The sequence below is a fragment of the Somniosus microcephalus genome, chromosome 2 (genome assembly GCF_052327205.1).
Source record: "Somniosus microcephalus isolate GS21.2 chromosome 2, FLI_Smic_1.0, whole genome shotgun sequence".
Classification (NCBI taxonomy): Eukaryota; Metazoa; Chordata; class Chondrichthyes; order Squaliformes; family Somniosidae; genus Somniosus; species Somniosus microcephalus.
This window is the reverse complement of record NC_140988.1, coordinates 340,358,468-340,381,496: the sequence shown is the minus strand read 5'-3', so window position 1 is coordinate 340,381,496 and position 23,029 is coordinate 340,358,468. Positions and strand designations below refer to the sequence as shown.

General features: G+C 49.4%; 1 protein-coding gene across 1 annotated transcript in view; it reads right to left on the bottom strand.

Annotated features, from left to right (window-relative positions):
* LOC147123638 (uncharacterized) overlaps window positions 1-23,029 on the bottom strand; it is a 48,604-nt gene that overhangs the window by 3,016 nt on the left and 22,559 nt on the right. Inside the window, exons 2-4 of the mRNA XM_085966739.1 lie at window positions 22,220-22,552; window positions 7,086-7,205; window positions 83-149 (exon numbers count right to left, since the gene is read on the bottom strand). Of these exons, the coding sequence (XP_085822865.1) occupies window positions 83-149; window positions 7,086-7,205; window positions 22,220-22,552 (520 nt within the window). The remainder of the gene's footprint in view (window positions 1-82; window positions 150-7,085; window positions 7,206-22,219; window positions 22,553-23,029) is intronic.

The window sequence follows — 23,029 nt, the reverse complement described above, 5'->3', positions numbered from 1 at the left end:
AACTGTTTGTCAGAGCACGAGCAGCAGAATCAGCCCTGCTGACTGGAGCCTTTCCTTTAGCAAGCAGCAGTGAATTATTCACCTTTTCTCTTTCTTCTGCTTAAGAGCTTTGTTCTTTCTTACAGAAGAGTCATCATTCACAGAACTGGCTGCACAGGAAATATCAAATGACATTAGTATTAATAAATATCAGTCTGCAGTCAATTTATAAGATATTGTGACATCCAAATTCAACTGAAAATAGCAAATTGGAATGAGTTCTGATGCACAAACAGCAACTAAATTACCTTATGCTTTTGAAAATCGTTGGCCTGGGCTCCTCAGCACGTGATACAAATGGGCTCGAACCACCGTAGGACCCCAATTTGTAAATGTAAGCAGCCTCCCTCCTGCCTGTTTCAGGCAGGTGTGCTGTGTCCCCAGTTACAGGCCCACCCGAAAATTGCATCAGATGAATTTGGATGTTCAAGGGGCGGCCAAAGTGCCCCTTTCACCCCAAACGCCACACCCCAATTTTCAACTGTCGACCACCCGTTTTTCAAGCTTAACTCTAACCATAGGGGAATATAACAGAAATGTTACACCACTGCATAAGTGTAACAATTCTGTTATCCACACATGGTATCTCTATGGCCCTGGAAACCTACCCAAATCAGGAATTGGATTGAAACTGCCTAATGCATTACATGAGTACAATATCGTAGTGGTTCTGTTACTGGGCTAGTAACCCAGAGGCCTGGACTAATAATCCAAAGAATTTAAGTTCAATTCCCACTCTGACAGTTTGATAATTCGAATTCCGTTAAACAAATCTCAAAATAAAAAGCTAGTAGTAATAAAAAATGACTACGAAGCTAGTCATAAAAAGCCAACTGGTTCACGAATGTCCTTTAGGGAACTTGATTGTTAACTGTCCTCTGAAGTTGTCTAGCAAGCCACTCGGTTATATCAAACCGCTAAGAAGGCAGATCACCATCTCCTTCTCAGGGCATCTAGTGATTAGCAATAAATGCCAGCCTTCAGGGCCCCGCCAGCGACGCTAACATCCTGCAAATGAATGACAAAAACATAGCACCTCTGTAGTATCAGCACAAGCAGGCTTTAGTCTGGGCTGGATTTCAGCCAAGTCCCAGGCAACATTCCCTCTAAGCTGCACAGCTCTCTGCTGGATTTGCACAGCCTGGGACTGGCTTTTTCACTGTTGAGTTTTTCCCTTAAAGGGGCCACGCACCCAAAAAAAATTATGGGGAACGAAAGGTCAGTGTGCCAACTCACCTTGCCAGTACTTTTCTGAGTATGGTTCTATTATTAAAAGTAGCGCTAGTAGTACCTGTACATCACTGGTGTTACAAGGCTTCTTTAACTTCACACATAGCGTAGGGAAGATTTTCCTGGGTGTATGCCCAGGTGCGCTGGATCACCTTGGCACAGTGGATATTGGAAAATCAGGTGGGTTCCTTTACAGGCAGCACTCCAATTTTCTGATATTCGATGTGCCCAGGCAATCCAGTGGAGCTGGGTACAGACCCAGGAAAATGTTCACCTCTATTGTTACATTTGTGTAGTTCAAGTGTGTTCTGTTAATTATGACAGTGGTGACCTACAGCAAACTTTCCAGTCAGACCCACTTTGCATTCACTGTTCGTAGTGACAATTTATTTCATTACTACCCTGTGACAAGAATGTCTTCTAACTTATATTCTCAAGTGAGACTAATTTGCTATTCACATTCGAAGTTGTCCAGTGATCTATGTATGCTGTCCTGTGCATGATAAATAACTAAATTATGTAAGAGCGCAAAAGCTCACTAGATGCAAAGGGGTAGATCTTGACTTTGTGTGATAATGTAAAACGGGTGATAGCGAATCAGCAGCCCGCTTTACATCTTTCCCGCTTTTAAATTGAGGGAGATGTACCACGGGCTGCCGATTCTCTAACATCCATTTTGCACCATTGCACAGGGTTAAGATCTACCCCCAATAATGTTATTGTCTTACTTACCTTTCGTTTGTGACATTTTCCCTTGAATTTCAGTTAGCTCTGCAGAATTTGTGTGTGATCTAAAGCTACAGAAAAGATATGAAAACAACTGAGGTATTATTCTAGCTAATCTTATTCAGAGCACGAAAGTGGTATGTTTAAACACAGGAGGGAAAACACGCTATTTTTCTTTCAAATCTTTCCTTCAAATTTCCACTTTTGATTTAAATCCACAAGGTTGGCAGCCCAACAAGACTGCTATTTCCTGTGGAGTTCCAATGACACCATATTGCAGAAACAAATAGCAAAACCCAAGGCACTCTTCATCCTGAATTTTGTTATCCAATAATTGCTCTGCTCTCCTGTCTCCTTATATGTGCTCTTTTTAAAAATTCCTTTGTCCTCCGTGCACTAAGCTCCAACTAGTTATTTGCTGATCTTCTTTAGCATGAGGGGAAAAACTGCTTGTCGAATCACCATAGTCAATCTCCTTGCCTCCCTGCAGTGCCTGCTCCCTAGTGTCACGGCAGGCAAGGGGCTAAAACGACTTGACCATCGTTGTTGGTTTGACACCGTGACAATTTTTGCCAACTAATTACAAGGTGGGTGATCGTATGGCACTGAGCTACACAGATCAGGAAGGTCCCAGCTTCATGCTCACCGGTCTCAGGGTCAAACAAGTCGGCCTCAGCTGAGGGAGGGAGGGACGGAACTAAAAATGTCCTCAGTGGTCATAGGTTAGGGAGCAGTAAAATCAGCCAGTGTTCCTGCTGTATCTGGCGACTCTGCCACGACAGTGTTTTATGTGCGGACATTGGACGGGGAATGTCCAAGGTTCTCCGGGTAAGGACGTTTTTTTCCTTTCTTTTGTGGGGCCAGCAGGAGCAGGAGTGATCCTCCGGGCTCCACACAGAAAGTTTGAGCCCCCCCCGTCCTGGATTCACCCCCCACCCCCAACCAACCCCGCCCCCGCAACCAACCCCCCAAAAAACCCCAAACCAACCCCCACCACAACCAACCCCCCAAATCCCCCCCAACCAACCCCCCCAACAAACCCCCAACCCCGCCCCCACAACCAACCCTCCAACCCCCCCACCCCCCCAACCAACCCCACCCCCAACAAACCCCCAACCAACCCCCAACCCCGCCCCCACAACCAACCCTCCAACACCCCCACCCCCCCAACCAACCCCACCCCCAACCAACCCCCCCAACAAACCCCCAACCCCGCCCCCACAACCAACCCTCCAACCCCCCAACCAACCCCACCCCCCCAACCAACCCCTCCCCCAACCAACCCCCCCCAACCTACCCCCCAACCAACCCCCAACCCCGCCCCCACAACCAACCCTCCAACACCCCCACCCCCCCCAACCAACCCCCCCAACAAACCCCCAACCAACCCCCAACCCCGCCCCCACAACCAACCCTCCAACCCCCCCACCCCCCCAACCAACCCCACCCCCAACCAACCCCCCCAACAAACCCCCAACCCCGCCCCCACAACCAACCCTCCAACCCCCCAACCAACCCCACCCCCAACCAACCCCCCCAACAAACCCCCAACCCCGCCCCCACAACCAACCCCCCCACCCCCCCCAACCAACCCCACCCCCCCAACCAACCCCTCCCCCAACCAACCCCCCCCAACCTACCCCCCAACCAACCCCCCCAACAAACCCCCAACCCCGCCCCCACAACCAACCCTCCAACACCCCCACCCCCCCAACCAACCCCCCCAACAAACCCCCAACCAACCCCCAACCCCGCCCCCACAACCAACCCTCCAACCCCCCCCACCCCCCCAACCAACCCCACCCCCAACCAACCCCCCCAACAAACCCCCAACCCCGCCCCCACAACCAACCCTCCAACCCCCCAACCAACCCCACCCCCAACCAACCCCCCCAACAAACCCCCAACCCCGCCCCCACAACCAACCCCCCCACCCCCCCCAACCAACCCCACCCCCCCAACCAACCCCTCCCCCAACCAACCCCCCCCAACCTACCCCCCAACCAACCCCCCCAACAAACCCCCAACCCCGCCCCCACAACCAACCCTCCAACACCCCCACCCCCCCAACCAACCCCCCCAACAAACCCCCAACCAACCCCCAACCCCGCCCCCACAACCAACCCTCCAACCCCCCCACCCCCCCAACCAACCCCACCCCCAACCAACCCCCCCAACAAACCCCCAACCCCGCCCCCACAACCAACCCTCCAACCCCCCAACCAACCCCACCCCCAACCAACCCCCCCAACAAACCCCCAACCCCGCCCCCACAACCAACCCTCCAACACCCCCACCCCCCCAACCAACCCCCCCAACAAACCCCCAACCAACCCCCAACCCCGCCCCCACAACCAACCCTCCAACCCCCCCACCCCCCCAACCAACCCCACCCCCAACCAACCCCCCCAACAAACCCCCAACCCCGCCCCCACAACCAACCCTCCAACCCCCCAACCAACCCCACCCCCAACCAACCCCCCCAACAAACCCCCAACCCCGCCCCCACAACCAACCCTCCAACCCCCCCACCCCCCCAACCAACCCCACCCCCAACCAACCCCCCACCCCCCCAACCAACACCCCACCCCCCCAACCAACCCCTCCCCCAACCAACCCCCCCCAACCTACCCCCCAAACCCCCCCCAACCAACCCCCCCAACAAACCCCCAACCCCGCCCCCACAACCAACCCTCCAACACCCCCACCCCCCCAACCAACCCCCCCAACAAACCCCCAACCCCGCCCCCACAACCAACCATCCAACACCCCCACCCCCCCAACCAACCCCCCCAACCAACCCCCCCAACAAACCCCCAACCAACCCCCAACCCCGCCCCCACAACCAACCCTCCAACCCCCCCACCCCCTAACCAACCCCCCCACCCCCCAACCAACCCCTCCCCCAACCAACCCCCCCCAACCTACCCCCCAAACCCCCCCCAACCAAACCTCCAATCAACCCCTCACCCCCAACCAACCCCGCCACACCCGCCCGCCCAACTTTCCCTCCAGAATCCCCTTCCCAAACTCACTGCCGGAGGCGACCAAGGGCGGTCTGATTTTCCAGACTCCGACAGTCATTTCCCACTACCCCCAACCCCCTTCCCATTCTGGCTAAAATCGCCGTGGCCTTATACTGCCCCGGGTGGGCAGGCAACAGAATGAAACTAGCAGTTTCCCACCGGAAACCCTTGAGCAGTTGAACCCCCTGCCTCTAAATTTCAATATCGTAAAGAAGAACACATACATAGAAGATACATAGAAGATAGGAGCAGGAGTAGGCCATTCGGCCCTTCGTGCCTGCTCCGCCATTCGATGAGATCATGGCTGATCTTTTAATTCAGTATCCCGTCCCCGCCTTCTCTCCGTAACCCTTAACCCCTTTTGCCCGTAGAAATATATCTAATTCCCTCTTAAATATATTTAATGAGCTGGCGTACACTGCCCTCTGTGGCAATGAGTTCCACAGGTTCACCACTCTCTGAGTGAAGAAATTCCCCCTCATCTCTGTCCTAAATGGTTTAGCCCTTATCCTTAAATTATGTCCTCTAGTTCTGTTCTCACCCGCCAAGGGAAACATTCCTTCTGCATCCAGTCTGTCTAGACCTGTCAGAATTTTATACACTTCTATGAGGTCCCCTCTCAATCTTCTAAACTCCAGTGTGTACATCCCTAAACTACATAGTCTCTCCTCATAGGTCATTCCCGCCATTCCTGGTATCAGCCTGGTGAATCGCCGCTGCACCCCCTCCATGGCAAGAACATCCTTCCTCAGATGAGGCGACCAAAACTGTACACAGTACTCGAGGTGTGTTACATGGAATGCTAATGAGCATTGTCTGGTATCCTAGCTCACTGAACACGTCAAGATCAGCAGCAAAACAATTGTGACACCTACCTACATATATCCTCCAGAGCAAGAGCTTACAGCCATTTTAGATTATAAGAAAGAAAGAAAGACTTGCATTTATATGGTGCCTTTCATGACCACCGGACATCTCAAAGCGTTTTACAGCCAATTAAGTACTTTTGAAGTGTAGTCACTGTTGTAATGTGGGAATTGCAGCAGCCAATTTGCACAAGCTCCCACAAACAGCAATGTGATAATGACCTGATAATCTGTTTTTATTATGTTGGTTGAGGGATAAATATTGGCCAGGACACCAGGGATAACTCCCCTGCTCTTCTTTGAAATAGTGCTATGGGGTCTTTTACGTCCACCTGAGAGAGCAGACGAGGCCTCGGTTTAACATCTCATCCGAAAGACGGCACCTCCGACAGTGCAGCACTCCCTCAGCACTGTACTGGAGTGTCAGCCTAGATTTTGTGCTCAGGTCCCTGGAGTGGGACTTGAACCCACAACCTTCTGACTTAGAGGTGAGTGTGAGCCACAGCTGAGACTATAGAAAGCGAGTGGAATCCATCCTAAATCTGGGTTACCACAGCTTTTAAACCTAGGCAGAAACCCAGCCGGGCAGAATTCCTGTATTTGTCACAGGCAGTTAGCAGAAAATTCAATGCTTAAGTCATATCTTAATGAAAGTCTTTATGACCTGTAAACCTGGGGATTTCTGCATTGCCACGAGGCCACCGTTTCAAATTATGAATGCAGCTTTTCCACCAGTGCAACCAAGGTGGTGGATTTTACGGCAACTTGGTTGCTGAGGCTCCATTCACAAGCGGCAAACATTGGATCATCATCTGAGTGTGAAGAATGCGAGGACAGGTAAAATGGTGACAGCAGTGAACATTCTGGTCCTCTGGACATTGTTCTCAAAGGGTTAGGCACAACCAAACTGGAAGTGTCTGAAGTGAGGCAGGTCCAGGCGAAAGAACTTTGAACTGGCCCAGTTCAGCTCAGGGCTGGGAATCAGCTTGGCTCTTAGCTCCATTCATGACTTCGTTTTCTGTCTTTATCTTCTAACATAATGAAGTTATCAGAAACAGATTCTAATGCAATTCATTCATACTTACCTCCTCCTTAAATTAGATATAATTCCTAAAACAAACAACAATAAAGGAATATAAATGCATTTTTAAATATAAGTCTACTTCTGAAAAAAGCAGGAGAATTGTGCAATCCTCACCATTTTGCCTTCTGTTCTTTGCTTTCCTTGAGCAGCAGCACCCAGCTACGATCACAATCAGCATTGTGGGACTAATTGCTGCCAGAAGCCAATTAACCATATTTGTCTCAACTTGGGCCTCTATATTAAAAAAAAGACATGTCGTTAAGGAGAATTTTATCACTCAAATATTTGTTTTTATTCATTCTTGGGATGGGACATCACTAGCAAGGTTGTCATTTATTGCCCATCCCCAGTTGCCCTCGAGAAGGCGGTGGTGGGCCTTCTTGAACCGCGGCAGTTCTTCTGGTGAAGGTACTCCCCATTACTACAAAAGCAAAATACTGCGGATGCTGGAAATCTGAAATAAAAACAGAAAATGCTGGAAATTTTCAGCAGGTCAGGCAGCATTTGTGGAGAAAGAAACAGAGTTAATGTTTCAGGTCGATGACCTTTCGTCAGAACTAACTGTTCTGACCCAGTTCTGATGAAGGGTCATCGACCTGAAACGTTAACTCTGTTTCTCTCTCTACAGATGCTGCCTGTCCTGCTGAGTATTTCCAGCATTTTCTGTTTTTACTCCCACATTACTGTTAGGGAGGGAATTCCGGGATTTTGACCCAGCGACGATAAAAGAACAGCGATATATTTCCAAGTTAGGACGGTGTGTGACTTGGAGGGGAACTTGGAGGTGATGGTGTCCCCATGCATCTGCTGGTTGTGTCGTTCTAGGTGATAGAACTCATGGGTTTTGGGCGGTGTTGTCGAAGAAGCTTTGTTGAGTTACTGCAGTACATCCTATGGATAGTTCACACTGCTGGCAGTGGTGGAGCGAGTGGCTGTTTGAGGATATTCTACTATTCACAGTGAAACGTGGGCTGAAGAAGGTTAGAGGAACATAACCTAGTCTTCAGATTCTGTATCGCATCAGCTGGATTCAGAAATCCCGCGCTTTCCATAGCATAGCTTTAGTTTTTATTTAAGCTGCAATTAATGGTGCTTAGCACATCTGAAGCTGAATTCATCTCCATTTGGTTACTCATGTCTCTGAGTTTGAATTAAAGGAGAACATCTTGAAACATTCAAATAGATGGTGCGTGACTTGGAGGGGAACTTGGAGGTGATGGTGTCCCCATTCATCTGCTGCTTCAGCTATGAGGAGAGACTGGACAGGCTGGGGTTGTTTTCCTTAGAGCAGAGAAGGCTAAGGGGGGACCTGATTGGGGTATACAAAATTATGAGGGGCATAGATGGGGTAGATAGAGGGGAACTTTTCCCCTTAGTAGAGGGGTAAATAACCAGGGGGCATAGTTTCAAGGTTGGGGGCAGGAAGTTTAGAGGGGATTTGAGCAAAAGCTTTTTCACCCGGAGGATAGTTGGAGTCTGGAGCTCACTGCCTGAAGGGGTGGTGGAGGCAGGAACCCTCACAGCGTTCAAGAAGCATTTAGATGAGCACTTGAAACGCCATAGCGGACCAAGTGCTGGAAAATGGGATTAGAATAGACAGGGCTTGATGGCCGGCACAGACACAATGGGCCGAAGGGCCTCTTTCTGTGCTGTATAACTCTATGACTCTATGAGATCTAAAACAGTCAATCAATGACAGCACCGTACTGTGTAGGGCTATGGTTCCATAATCACCAGCCACCCTCCTAGAACCATTCATCACCTATAATCTTGGTCAATGAGTATTAGCAGGCTATGTAACTGGGGGGGTCATCACAGCACAGCCTAAATCTGTGCTCAAAGTTAACACGCAGGTACAGCAAGCAATTAGGAAAGCAAATGGTATGTTAGCTTTTATTACAAAGGGATTAGAGTATAAGAGTAAAGAAGTCTTACTACAATTATATAGGGCCTTGGTGAGACCACACCTGGAGTATTGTGTACAGTTTTGGTCTCCTTACTTAAGGAAGAGGTATACTTGCCTTAGAGGGAGTGCAACGAAGGTTCACTAGATTGATCCCTGGGATGGGGATGATTGTCCTATGAGGAGAGATTGAGTAGACTAGGCCTAGGGTTTAGAAGAATGAGAGGTGATCTCATTGAAACATGCAAAATTCTTACAAGGCTTGACAGGGTAGATGCAGGGAGTGTGTTCCCCTGACTGGGGAGTCTAGAACTAGGGGTCATAGTCTCAGAATAAGGGGTCGGCCATTTAGGACAGAGATGAGAAATTTCTTCACTCAGAGGGTGGTGAATCTTTGGAATTCTCTACCCCAGAGGGCTGTGGAGGCTCAGTCATTGAGTATATTCAAGACAGAGATCAATAGATTTTTGGATACTAAGGGAATCAAGGGATATGGGGATAGTGCAGGAAGGTGGAGTTGAGGTAGAAGATCAGCCATCATCTCACTAAATGGCGGAGCAGGATCAAAGGGCCGAAGGGCCGACTCCTGCTCCTATTTCTTATGTGCTTATATTGGGCTGGAAATTACAGTCGGAGGCTTCCCGCGGGCGGATGCCTTCGAACCGCAAGAAAAGTACGCACCTACCTGGTGCCTCCATATCTTCAAAGGCTTGCGTTCCTGGGCCTGCAGGTGTAGGCCTGTGTGAAGGCCCACATAGCCCAGGAGCACACGCGGTTCGCAAGCGTCCCTGGGGTCACGCGGGCCGGCCCAACCAATCACAAAGGGGGATTCCCATTATGCTTATGGGGGATTACATTTACGTACGGAATCCCCATGAGCATAATTAGGAATCCCCTAAAAAACACAATTCACAGCTCTTAAATAAAAATAAATCATCACATGTTCAAAATTATTAAAATACAATTTATTTAAACATTTAAAAGAAAACGTTTATTTTTTGAAAAATAAATTTAAAGATTTTTCAAGTGGCCAAAAATAACCTAAACTAATTTTAAGGTTAACTCATTTAAAAAGTTTTATTTTAATATTTATTTAAATCCTTACGCTGGTAAAAGAAAGCCTTACGCCTGCTTTTTACCAGGTTAAGGGTTTCGTGGGTATTCGCTGCGTAGTAGTTGGGCGGGTTCCTGCGGATTTGTAGGCTTTGTGTCTTAATGCGAGGAGCATTCGGAATAAGGTGGATGAATTAGCTGCGCAAATAGAGGTAAACGAATATGATTTGATTGGGATTACAGAAACATGGCTCCAGGGTGGCCAAGGCTGGGAACTCAACATCAGGGGTATTCAATATTCAGGAAAGATAGGCAAAAAGGAAAAGGAGGTGGGGTAGCATTGCTGGTTAAAGAAGGGATTAACACAATTGTAAGGAAGAATATTAGCTCTGATGATGTGGAATCTGTATGGGTAGAACTGAGAAATACCAAGGGGCAGAAAATGTTAGTGGGAGTGGTATATAGACCTCCAAACAGTAATGCGAAGGTTGGGGATGGCATTAGAAGAGAAATTAGAGAAGCGTGCAATAAGGGCACAGCAGTCATCATGGGTGACTTTAATCTACATATAGATTGGGCTAACCAAATTAGTAACAATACTGTGGAGGAGGAATTCCTGGAGTGTTTACGGGATGGTTTCCTGGATCAATATGTCGAGGAACCAACCAGAGATCAGGCCATCTTAGACTGGGTATTATGTAATGAGAAAGGATTCATTAGCAATCTTGTTGTACGAGGCCCCTTGGGTTGGAGCGATCATAATATGATAGAATTCTTCATTAAGATGGAGAATGAAGTAGTTGACTCAGAGGCTATGGTCCTGAATTTAAATAAAGGAAACTACGATGGTCTGAGGTGTGAGTTGGGTAGGATTGATTGGGGAATGTCACTCAAAGGGTTGATGGTGGATAGGCAATGGCAAACATTCAAAGACTGCATGGATGAACTACAGAATTTGTTCATCCCAGTTTGGCACAAAAATAAAACAAAAAAGGTGACTCAACCGTGGCTAACAAAGGAAATTAGGGATAGCATAAGATCCAAGGAGAGGACATATAAATTGGCCAGAAAAAGCAATAAACCTGAGGATTGGGAGCAGTTTAGGATTCAACAAAGGAGGACAAAGGGATTAATTAAGAAGGGGAAAATAGAATATGAGAGTAAGCTTTCAGGGAACATAAAAACTGACTGTAAAAGCTTTTATAGATATGTGAAGAGAAATAGATTGGTGAAGTCAAGCGTAGGTCCCTTGCAGTCAGAATCAGGGGAATTTATAATGGGGAACAAAGAAATGGCAGACCAATTAAATACATATTTTGGTTCTGTCTTCACAAAGGAGGACACAAATAACCTCCCAGAGATGTCGGGGAACATAGGGTCTGATGAAAGGGAGGAACTGAAAGAAATCAGTATTTGTAGGGAAATGGTGTTAGGGAAATTGACGGGATTGAAGGCCGATATATCCCCAGGGCCTGATAATCTACATCCCAGGGTACTTAAGGAAGTGGCCCTAGAAATAGTAGATGCATTGCTGATCATCTTCCAACATTCGATGGAATCTGGAACAGTACCCATGGATTGGAGGGTAGCTAATGTTACCCCTGATGCGCCATCAATTACTCAAAAGACTGAGGTTAAGCGAGTAACAACCAGGCTTTTATTAACTAAAGAATGAAGGTCTTGTCTCGAGTGGTCGACCCGTCCAGAATACTAAGGGACTGGGAGGTAGTCACTTATATACCTGGAATAGTGGGAGGAGTCAGCCGAGGCATGTCCAGACCTGTACCTAGTGGAATACACATACACATACAGACAGGTATAACAGTGGTTTACCACATTCACCCCTCGTTTAAAAATGAGTCTGGCGGGGTGAAGTGTATTTAAAAGTTCGTGTATTGGAGTCTCTCCGGAGGTCTTATCTGCCGCTGTGATCGACGTGGCGACGGCAGGGGTGGTGGAGCTTCCGGCGTCGCGTCCCGTGTCGCGTCCCGTGTAGGCTGGGGCCCTGGAGTGTAGTCCTCGTGGGTGACGGTCCAAGGCGAGCCGGCTGCTGGGGTTGGATATCAGGTCGTGGGGGGCGGTGGTAATGGGTAGTGGGTTACAGCGGTCCCCGAGGGTGCGAGGTCTCGTATGGAGACTGTGCCGTAGTGGGTTACAGCGGTCCCCGAGGGTGCGAGGTCTCGTATGGAGACTGTGTCCTCCCGCCCGTCCGGGTACGCAATGTAAGCGTACTGGGGGTTGGCGTGGAGGAGGTCGACCCTCTCAACCAGGGGGTCCGTTTTATTGGCCCTCACGTGTCTTCTCAGTAGTACCGGCCCTGGGGACGTCAGCCATGGCGGTAATGATGTCCCCGATGTGGACTTCCTTGGGAAGACAAACATTTTCTCGTGAGGAGTGGCATTGGTGGCAGTGCAGAGCAGTGACCGAATCGAGTGGAGCGCATCGGGGAGCACCTCCTGCCAGCGGGAGGTCGGAAGGCCCCTAGACTTTAAGGCTAGTAGGGCGGCCTTCCAAACTGTTGCATTCTCTCTTTCCACCTGTCCGTTCCCCCGGGGGTTGTAACTGGTGGTCCTGCTTGTGGCTATACCCCTAGCGAGCAGGTACTGGCGGAGTTTGTCGCTCATAAACAATGAGCCCCGGTTGCTATGGATATAGCTGGGGAAACCAAACAGGGTGAAGAGGCTGTTCAGAGATTTAATGACCGTGGCACTGGTCATGTCCGGGCAGGGGATAGCGAACGGGAAACGGGAGTACTCGTCAATGATGTTGAGGAAGTATACATTGCGGTCGGAGGAGGGGAGAGGCCCTTTAAAATCGACGCTCGGGCGTTCGAAAGGGCGAGTGGCTTTTATCAGGTGGGCTCTGTCTGGTCTATAAAAGTGCGGTTTGCGCTCAGCGCAGACTTGGCAGTTCTTGGTCATGGTCCTGACCTCCTCGATGGAGTAAGGCAGGTTGCGGGCCTTGATGAAGTGGAAGAACCTGGTGACCCCCGGGTGGCAGAGGTCATTGTGGAGGGCCCTCAGCCTATCGATCTGCGCGCTGGCGCAGGTGCCACGCGATAGGGCATCTGGGGGTTCATTGAGCTTCCCAGGCCGGTACAAGATCTCGTAATTGTAGGTGGAAAGTTCGATTCTCCACCTCAAGATCTTGTCATTTTTGATTTTGCCCCTCTGCTTGTTGTTGAACATAAAAGCAACTGAACGCTGGTCAGTGAGCAGGGTAAATCGTTTTCCGGCCAGGTAGTGCCTCCAATGACGCACAGCCTCCACAATAGCCTGGGCCTCCTTCTCGACCGCGGAGTGTCTGGTCTCCGGGCCCTGGAGGGTTCGTGAGAAGAATGCCACAGGTCTCCCCGCCTGATTAAGGGTGGTGGCCAGAGCGAAGTCGGACGCATCGCTTTCCACCTGGAAGGGGATGGATTCGTCCACTGCATGCATGGTGGCTTTGGCAATGTCCTCCTTGATACGGTGGAAGGCCAAGCGGGCCTCTGCCATCAGGGGAAAAGAGGTGGTTTTGATCAGCGGACGGGCTTTGTCTGCATAGTAGGGGACCCACTGGGCATAATAGGAGAAAAAGCCTAGGCACCTCTTCAGAGCTTTTAGGCAGTGGGGCAGTGGGAGTTCCATAAGGGGACGCATCCGGTCCGGGTCGGGACCGATGACCCCGTGTTCCACAACACAGCCAAGGATGGCGAGGCGGTCTGTGCGGAATATGCACTTCTCCTTGTTATATGGCAGGTTCAGGAGTTGGGCGGTGCGGAGGAATTTCTCGAGGTTTGCGTCATGGTCCTGCAAGTCATGGCTGCAGATGGTCACATTGTCTAGGTAAGGGAAAGTGGCCTGCAGCGCGTTTTGATCGACCATCCGGTCCATCTCCCTTTGGAAGACGGAGACCCCGTTGGTAACGCCGAAGGGAACCCTAAGGAAGTGATAGAGGCGGCCGTTTGCCTCAAAAGCAGTATACTGGCGGTCTTCAGGGCGGATGGGGAGCTGGTGGTACGCTGATTTCAGGTCAATGGTCGAAAAGACGCGGTACTGCGCGATCTGGTTGACCATGTCAGCTATGCGGGGGAGTGGGTAGGCGTCCAGCAGGGTGTAGCGGTTTATTGTTTGGCTGTAGTCGATGACCAGGCGTTGTTTCTCGCCGGTCTTAACGACCACAACCTGGGCTCGCCAGGGGCTGGAGCTGCCCTCAATAATCCCCTCCTTCAGGAGCCGCTCCACTTCGGTTTTGGTGAAAACCCTGTCCTCGGCACTGTATCGCCTGCTCTTTGTGGCGATGGGCTTACAGTCGGGGGTGAGGTTAGCAAACAGTGGGGGGGGTGGGACTCTGAGTGTGGAGAGGTTGCATCTGGTGCGCGGCGGGCAATTTGGAGGCTGCTGGCTGCGGACTGTGAGTGGGGGGAGGGGGCCACCGTACGCCAGCGTAACGCTTTTGAGGTGGCACTGGAAATCCAACCCCAGTAGGATGGCAGCGCAGAGGTCGGGCAGGACCAGGAGTTTAAAATTATTGAACACAGTCCCGTCTACTACTAGTGTCACCACGCAGTAGCCGCCAATGTCTGCTGACTGGGACTCGGAGGCCATAGAAATCCGCTGGTGCGCAGGCAGGACTGGGAGAGAGCAACGCCGCACCGTGTCGGGGTGGATGAAGCTCTCTGTGCTCCCGGAGTCAAAAAGGCAGTTTATTGCATGGCCGTTTACCTTAACGTCCATTTTGGACCGAGCTAGTTGGTGTGGTCTCGTTTGGTCCAGCGTAACAGAGGCCAGCGTAGGGGTCGGTGTGTCGCTGCGGGTATCAGATGGGGGGGGTTGGCGGTCTGCTGCGTCCTGGCTGGTGTCCAAGATGGCGTCGTCCATGATTCCCATGTGGCTGGAGTCGTCCAAGATGGCTGCTGCTGCGGTGGTTCGCACATGGCTGGGGAGGCCCAAGATGGCGGCCCGCACGGCCCACACGCGGCGCTGATGGGGGCCCAAGATGGCGGCTCGCACGGCCCACACGCGGCGCTGCTGGCGTTCGGGGTGGCTTTGGCCTTGCAGACGCTGGCGTAGTGTCCCTTTTTCCCGCAGCCCGAGCGGGTCGCATTCTTTGCCGGGCAGCGCGCTCTGGGGTGTTTGGCCTGGCCACAGAAGTAGCATTTCTGGCCTTGGGATACTGCTGTCTGGCTTTGGGACACTGCTGCGGTAGTTGGGCCGTTGTTGGGCTGTGGCTGGGGTGGCACGGTGCTATGGGGCTGTCCTACCGTGTCCCAGGTTGTCGTTCCCCGCGGCGTCCACGGTGCAGAGGAGTAGGCTTCCATGCCCCGGTAGGCTGCGTCCAGCGTTAGTGCGATTTCGGAGGCTTTGTCGAGGGTGAGGTCACTCTGCTCCAGCAGTCGCTGTCGGGTGTAGTTGGACCTGTGGCCCGCTACGAAGGCATCCCGGATCAGTTCCTCCGTGTACTTAGCGGGCGTTACCGCCTTACACCCACAGGCCCGGCCAAGCACGGACAGTGCTTGGAGGTATTCCTCAGTCGATTCCCCAGGTTGTTGCTTGCGACTCCCCAGAAGGTGCCTGGCGTATACTTCGTTCACAGGGCGCGTGTACTGGGTCTTGAGGAGCTGGAGGGCGGCTGTGTACGAGGTCGCGTCCCGGATGACTGAGTACACTCGGTGGTTCACCTTGGAGATCAGGACAGACAGTTTGTCCGCATCCGTTACGACCGCAGTGGAGGCAGTCAGGAATGTCTCGAAGCACGTGAGCCAGTGAGCAAACTTGGTGGAAGCGTCCGCTTCCCGACTGTCCAGGTCCAGGCATGCTGGTGTGAGGATCTTCTCCATTATAAAAAATGTAGTTAATAAAATTGATGCGCCATCAATTACTCAAAAGACTGAGGTTAAGCGAGTAACAACCAGGCTTTTATTAACTAAAGAATGAAGGTCTTGTCTCGAGTGGTCGACCCGTCCAGAATACTAAGGGACTGGGAGGTAGTCACTTATATACCTGGAATAGTGGGAGGAGTCAGCCGAGGCATGTCCAGACCTGTACCTAGTGGAATACACATACACATACAGACAGGTATAACAGTGGTTTACCACAACCCCACTATTCAAAAAAGGTGGTAGAGAGAAAACGGGGAATTACAGACCGGTAAGCCTGACATCGGTAGTGGGGAAAATGTTAGAGTCCATTATAAAAGATGTAATAGCAGAGCATTTGGAAAACGTGACAGGATCGGACAAAGTCAACATGGATTTACAAAAGATAAATTGTGCTTGAATAATCTACTGGAATTTTTTGAGGATGTAACTGGTAAAATAGATAAGGGAGAACCAGTGGATGTGCTGTATTTGGACTTTCAGAAGGCTTTTGATAAGGTCCCGCATAAGAGATTAGCGTGTAAAGTTAAGGCACATGGGATTGGGGGCAAAGTATTGACTTGGATAGAGAACTGGTTGGCAGACAGAAAGCAAAGAGTTGGAATAAACGGATCTTTTTCCGAGTGGCAGGCAGTGACTAGTGGGGTACCGCAGGGATCGGTCCTTGGACCCCAGCTATTCACAATATTTATTAATGATCTAGACAAGGGAACTAGATGTAATATCTCCAAGTTTGCAGACAACACAAAGCTGGGTGGGCATGTGTGCTGTGAGGAGGATGCCGAGAAACTCCAGGATGATTTGGACAGGTTGGGTGATTGGGCAGAAGCATGGCAGATGCAATATAACGTGGATAAATGTGAGGTTATCCACTGGTGGCAAAAACAGGAAGGCAGATTATTATCTGAATGGCAATAGATTGGGAGAAGGGGAAGTGCAACGAGACCTGGGTGTCCTTGTGCACCAGTCGCTGAAGGTAAGCATGCAGGTGCAGCAGGTGGTTAAGAAGGCAAATGGTATGTTGACCTTCGTAGTGAAAGGGTTTGAGTACAGGAACAAGGATGTCTTGCTGCAGTTGTACAGGGCCTTGGTGAGACCACATCTTGAGTATTGTGTGCAGTTTTGGTTGCCTTATCTGAGGAGGGATGTTCTTGCCATGGAAGAAGTTCAGCGAAGATTCACCAGACTGATACCTGGGATGGCAGGAATGATGTATGAGGAGAGATTGGGTCGATTGGGCTTATACTCGCTGGAGTTTAGAAGAATGAGAGGGGATCTCATTGAAACTTATAAAATTCTGACAGGACTGGACAGACTAGATGCAGGAAGGATGTTCCCGATGGTCGGGGAGTCCAGAACCAGGGGTCACAGTCTAAGGATAAGGGGTAAGCCATTTAGGACAGAAATGAGGAGGAATTTCTTCACCCAGAGAGTGGTGAACCTGTGGAATTCTCTACCACAGAAGGCAGTAGAGGCCAATACATTAAACATATTCAAGAAGGAGTTGGATATATTTCTTAAGGCTAAAGGGATCAAGGGGTATGGGGAGAAAGCAGGAACAGTGTACTGAATTTGGATGATCAGCCATGATCACATTGAATGGCGGAGCAGGCTCGAGGGGCTGAATGGCCTACTCCTGCTCCTATCTTCTATGTTTCTATGTACAATCTGTCAAGCTTGAAACTTGACAGATCGCAAGTTCCGGGTTTTCACGCATACGCATCACATGCGGAAACCCGGAACCTGCGGGGCACGGAGTACGCTGTGTGTACACAGTCACGGGCCCCAGAAAATCCGGGCCAATGGTCCAGAAATTCGGGTCGGGGGCTTCCCACGGGTGCAAGCCCCCGACCCGCACTTACCTAGCGCGCCGGCCGTTGAGCTGTGGGCCCGCGTGGGATTGCGATCCTGGGCCTCCTTCAACTGCCAGCGCGCAGTGCTTGCGTATCCCAGGGGCGCAGTTAGTTCAATGCATCCCCTGGGATCACGTGGGCCATGGAGAGCCAATGGTAGCAGGGAATGCTTCATTCATACGTTTGACAAGAAGAGCTGTCAAAACCATAAATACTATAAGCCCCAAAACATCACTAAAACTTCAAATAAATTTTAAAAAGCATCACATTTTAAAAATAACTATAAATTATATAAAATAACTATTTTAAACAATAATTTAAATTTTTGAAAAAATTATATACATTTTCTAACGGGGCTAAAAATCAACTTACCTTTCTTTAAAGTATTTAAAAATAATAAACCTGTGGAAAAAATGTTTTAATTTTAATTAATTCACCACTTACCTTGTTAAAAGTAGGCCTTGCGCCTGCTTTTTAAAAGTGTAACTCCTGGAGACTTACCCTCCCGGAGAAACCTGCAAAAACAACGTAAGTTCAATGCGCACGCGCTGCCTCTCCGGCGCACGCGTTCGACCACTGAACCCCTTCTTTCAGGGGAACGGAAGTGCCGGTTTCCCGCGCATGCGCTGTGCATGCACAAAACCAACACTTTCGTTGGGCTTACGGGTGAGTACCCCATGTGTACTCATCCGTGGAGACCCGAATTTCTGGGCCAATATGTTCTCACCCAAGGTGCAAACATACACACTGTCCAGCAGAGGTCACTAGATAGCAATCTCAAGCAGGATCCCACTGTCATCTCAAGTGAAATCAGCTAACTCCATCACAGACCAACTTTCATGCGTTTGTATGGCTCAGTTACACTTTTTTTTAACCAGCCGAGTTACTGGGGCCACTGTGATGGGAATTTTAAAGATGAGTGTCTTTTTGTAAAAATGTCCATACAATCCTAAATGTGAGAATAGAATGTCTCTGCCCATAACATAAGAAAATATGGAACAAGGTTAGACCATCGGGGACATTAAGCCTGTTTTTTCCACAGACCACACAGACCTGTCTTCTCAACTCACTCAATCTCCATCATGATCAAAAGGGCAACATTGTGAATGACCAAGGTTAAGTTACACGGGTGAGGACTGTCCAACAACTTTGGGTACTCAGGCTTCAAACTGTATAACCGATGCCAGCTCGAGTATTGACCAGTAACCCAAAGCTTGTCCAGCCCGCTTAAGCACAGAGACAGCTGTGAGAATTATGCTAACAGATACTCGCATTTCAGATGGGTTTTCAGAGCTGAGAGTTAGAATAACAGCTGGGAGTACCGTGGCTGCAGTGTGTACCATCTACAAGATGCACTGCAACAACTCGCCAAGGCTTCTTCGACAGCACCTCCCAAACCCGTGACCTCTTCCAACTAGAAGGACAAGGGCAGCGGGCGCATGGGAACACCACCACCTCCAAGATCCCCTCCAAGTCTCACACCATCCTGACTTAGAAGTATATCGCCGATCCTTCATCGTCGCTGGGTCAAAATCCTGGAACTCCCTATCTAACAACACTGTGGGAGTACCTTCACCACACAGATTGCAGCGGTTCAAGAAGGCGGCGCACCACCACCTTCTCAAGGGTAACTAGGGATGGGCAATAAATGCTGGCATTGCCAGCGACGCCCACATCTCATAAGCGAATAAAACAAAAGTCAGATGATGCGGAATGGTGGATAATTGTGAATAAGAGCAGGGGCAATGAAATGCGAGGACATTAAACCAAGAGAGAAAGGTAAAGATACTGTCGAGTGATTTTGAATGATGCGGTATGAAGATCTGTGGAGTCTGAGGGTTGGTGAGGTGGTACTGACAGAGTTAATGTGAGACTATACCTAAACCTATAAAGGCTTATGATTTCATTACCCATCGCACAGACCTACAGCTTCCGTACAGTGGCAGTCATGCTAGCGTCCACTGTCAGGGTATTGGCATTGCTATATTTGAAGCAGTGATCAGGCTTTTAACAATAGTAAGAGGATTGTACAAGTCCAGATGAACTTCTGGTATTGTTGTGTGACATATATACAGAGCTGGAGAAACTGAAATGGCTTAGAAGATGGAAAAACTGGAATAACAACAGAAAATGCTGGAAAAACTCAGCAGGCCAGGCAACATCCGTGGAGAGAAAATAGAGTCAACGTTTCAGGTGAACCCTTTGTCAAGACTAAAGAGGCACAGAAAATGAAATAGATTAAGAGGCCAGGCTGGGAGAGAACAAAAGAGAAGAGACATTAAGAGGTATTCAAAACGAGACGAGATGGTGATAGGACTAGTGGAAACAAAAGACGGCTCTAGATTAGGTGTCAAATGCGCTGGCAGAATGGGAGACAGCTGCCATGTGGGAGAGAGAAAAAAAAGAAAGGGCGGGGGGTGAGGGGAGGGGAAAGGCCAAAACAAAGGTGTGGATAAAAAATATAAGTAAAAATGTAATAGGGGCCGAGGTTATGATCTGAAATTGTTGAACTCGATATTGTGTCCGGAAGGCTGTAAAGTGCCTAATCGGAAGATGAGGTGCTGTTCCTCGAGTTTATGGTGAGCTTCCGATGGAAAAACTGGAATTTTACAAGAATTTTTTTTACTAAAGGTATTACACTGCCTCACAAGTAGAAATATTTCTTTTACTACATGGTTAATTATAACATTTTGTTTGTAACATTCGTAATAGATGTACACCTAAACAAACTTAAAGTGGCCATTTCTCTTCCCTTCCTTCCCTACTATGATGTATCTTATAGAATCATAGAAAGTTACGGCACAGAAGGAGGCCATTCGGCCCATCGTGTCTGCGCCGGTCGAAAAAGAGCTATCCAGCCCAATCCCACTTTCCAGCTCTTGGCCCTTGTAGGTTGCAGCACTTCGAGTGCGTATCCAAGTACTTTTTAAATGTGATGAGGGTTTCTGCTTCTACCACCCTTTTAGGCAGTGAGTTCCAGCTCACCGCCCCCACCACCACCCCGCCCCCCCCCACCACTCTCTGGGTGAAAAACGTTCTCCTCAAATCCCCTCTAAACCTCCTACCAATTACTTTCAATCTGTGCCCCCTGGTTATTGACACCTCTGTTAAGGAGAGCTTGTTGACCAATTCAGCAACCAAGGAGTATTTTAGGATGTACGGTGTATGACAAGCATTTATCTGATTGCTCCACCAATGGCTCAGTGGCACTGAGGCAGAGGAGGAGCAAGGTTCAACTCTCAGTCTCTGCTGAGTTAGTAATTCCCAGCAGTCCCTGGTTGCTCCTCCTGATCCCAATCCAGTAACTCTGATGGAAGCACAAAGATATGGATGCCGGGTGAAGATCAGAATATGGCTTGGCTGTGATGCCCACGGTGGTGAAACAACCTATTAACACTTGAGGGCTGAATTTGTGCGGGATTGTCCTGATTTCCTGCCATAACTTTAATGGGAGATTGGTGGAACCCAGGGGAAATGACAGGAATGGCCATTTGTCTGGGGATTCCGCCGATCCCCAATCAAACGTTGCAGCAGGATATCAGGAGAGCCCTTGCAGATGTTCAGAGCTTCAGTGGCTGAGCTTACACATGTGAGCAGCTGCAGGGGTATAGAAGGGTGGAACTGTATTCCAGCACGGGTCAGCACATTTAAGAGAGAAATAACAACAACAACTTGGATTTATATAGCACCTTTAACGTAGTAAAACGTCCCAAGGTGCTTCACAGGAGCGTTCTAAAACAAAATTTGACACCGAGCCACATAAGGAGAAATTAGGGCAGATTGGTCAACGAGGTAGATTTTAAGGAGCATCTTAAAGGAGGAAAAAGAGGTAGAGAGGCGGGGAGGTTTAGGGAGGGAATTCCAGAGCTGAGGGCCTCGGCAGCTGAAGACACGGCCGCCAACGGTGGAGCGATTAAAATCAGGGATGCTCAAGAGGCCAGAATTGGAGGAACACAGATACTTCGTTGGGGGCGGGGGGGGGCGGTGGGGGGAGGGGGGTGTTTGTGGGGCTGAAGGAGATTACAGAGATAGGGAGGGGCGAGGCCATGGAGGGAGTTGAAAATAAGGATGAGAATTTTTAAATCGAGGCGTTGCTTAACCGGGAGACAATGTAGGTCAGCAAAATAAGAAGTTTAAAACATTGGGTGCGGGGAGGGGAGGAGGGAAGCATTTTTTGATCAGAATTGCTTATGTTTATAGTGTATCTGCAGCACAGTATAAGAACATAAGAAATAGGAGCAGGAGTAGGCCATACGGCCCCTCGAGCCTGCTCCACCAATCAATAAGATTATGGCTGATCATCGACCGCAACTCCACCTTCTTGCCGGGCAGTTGAGAGTCAACCACATTTGCTGTCGATCTGGAGTCACATTTCGGCCAGAATGGGTAAGGATGGCAGAGTATGTTGCCTTGGGTTTACTAGGTCATAATCTGCTTTTTGTCCAACTGGAATCAGAACTCCATTAGAACCTGGAATGGCAATCAGTACCTACCTGGATGGGAGACCCCCATTACACTTATATATCAGTTACATATGGTAAGTCATTGAATCTTAAGGTATACGTTCAATAAATTACCTTACCAAAGACAATTAACAATGTCCCTTCTCCACTTGCTTGACGGACTGGTGCTGGTATCTCCACCAACACCGTACAATAATACCATCCCGAGTCATTTAGAACAGTACTAGGAATGGTCAGCTTTGTGTAGTTTCTATCGATAATGTACTTTCTTCTGTCAGATGTATATGTTCCGTTGATGTTTATTGTAAAAATGTTGTTGTTGTCCTTGAACCATTCCACTCTAACACCCTCACTCTGTCTGATGTTCCACAAACATGTCATTGTGACAGGATCTCCCTCAGTAATGTTGACTGCTGGGGGTTGTTGTGTGATTGTTAAAGCCTCCTTTTGACCTGTGAAGGAAAAAAAAGACAATATTTGCATACACCCAGCGAGCTGCTAAGGCACCCATCAGGGACTTGAGCACATAAATCTAGGCTGACACTCCCAGTGCAGTGCTGAGCGAGTGCTGCACTGTCGGACATGCCGTTTTTCGGATGAGACGTTAAACCGAGGCCCCGTCTGCTCATTCAGGTGGACGTAAAAGATCCCAAGGCACTATTTCGAAGAACAGCAGGGGAGTTATCCCCGGTGTCCTGGCTAATAGTTATCCCTCAATCCGCATAACAAAAACAGATGATCTGGTCATTATCACATTGCTGTTTGTGGGAGCTTGCTGTGCACAAATTGGCTGCCGCATTTCCTACATTACAACAGTGACTACACTTCAAAAGTACTTCATTGGCTGTAAAGTGCTTTGAGACGTCCGGTGGTTGTGAAAGGCGCTATAAAAATTCCTTCCTTCCTTTCCCTTCCCTTCCCTTCCCTTC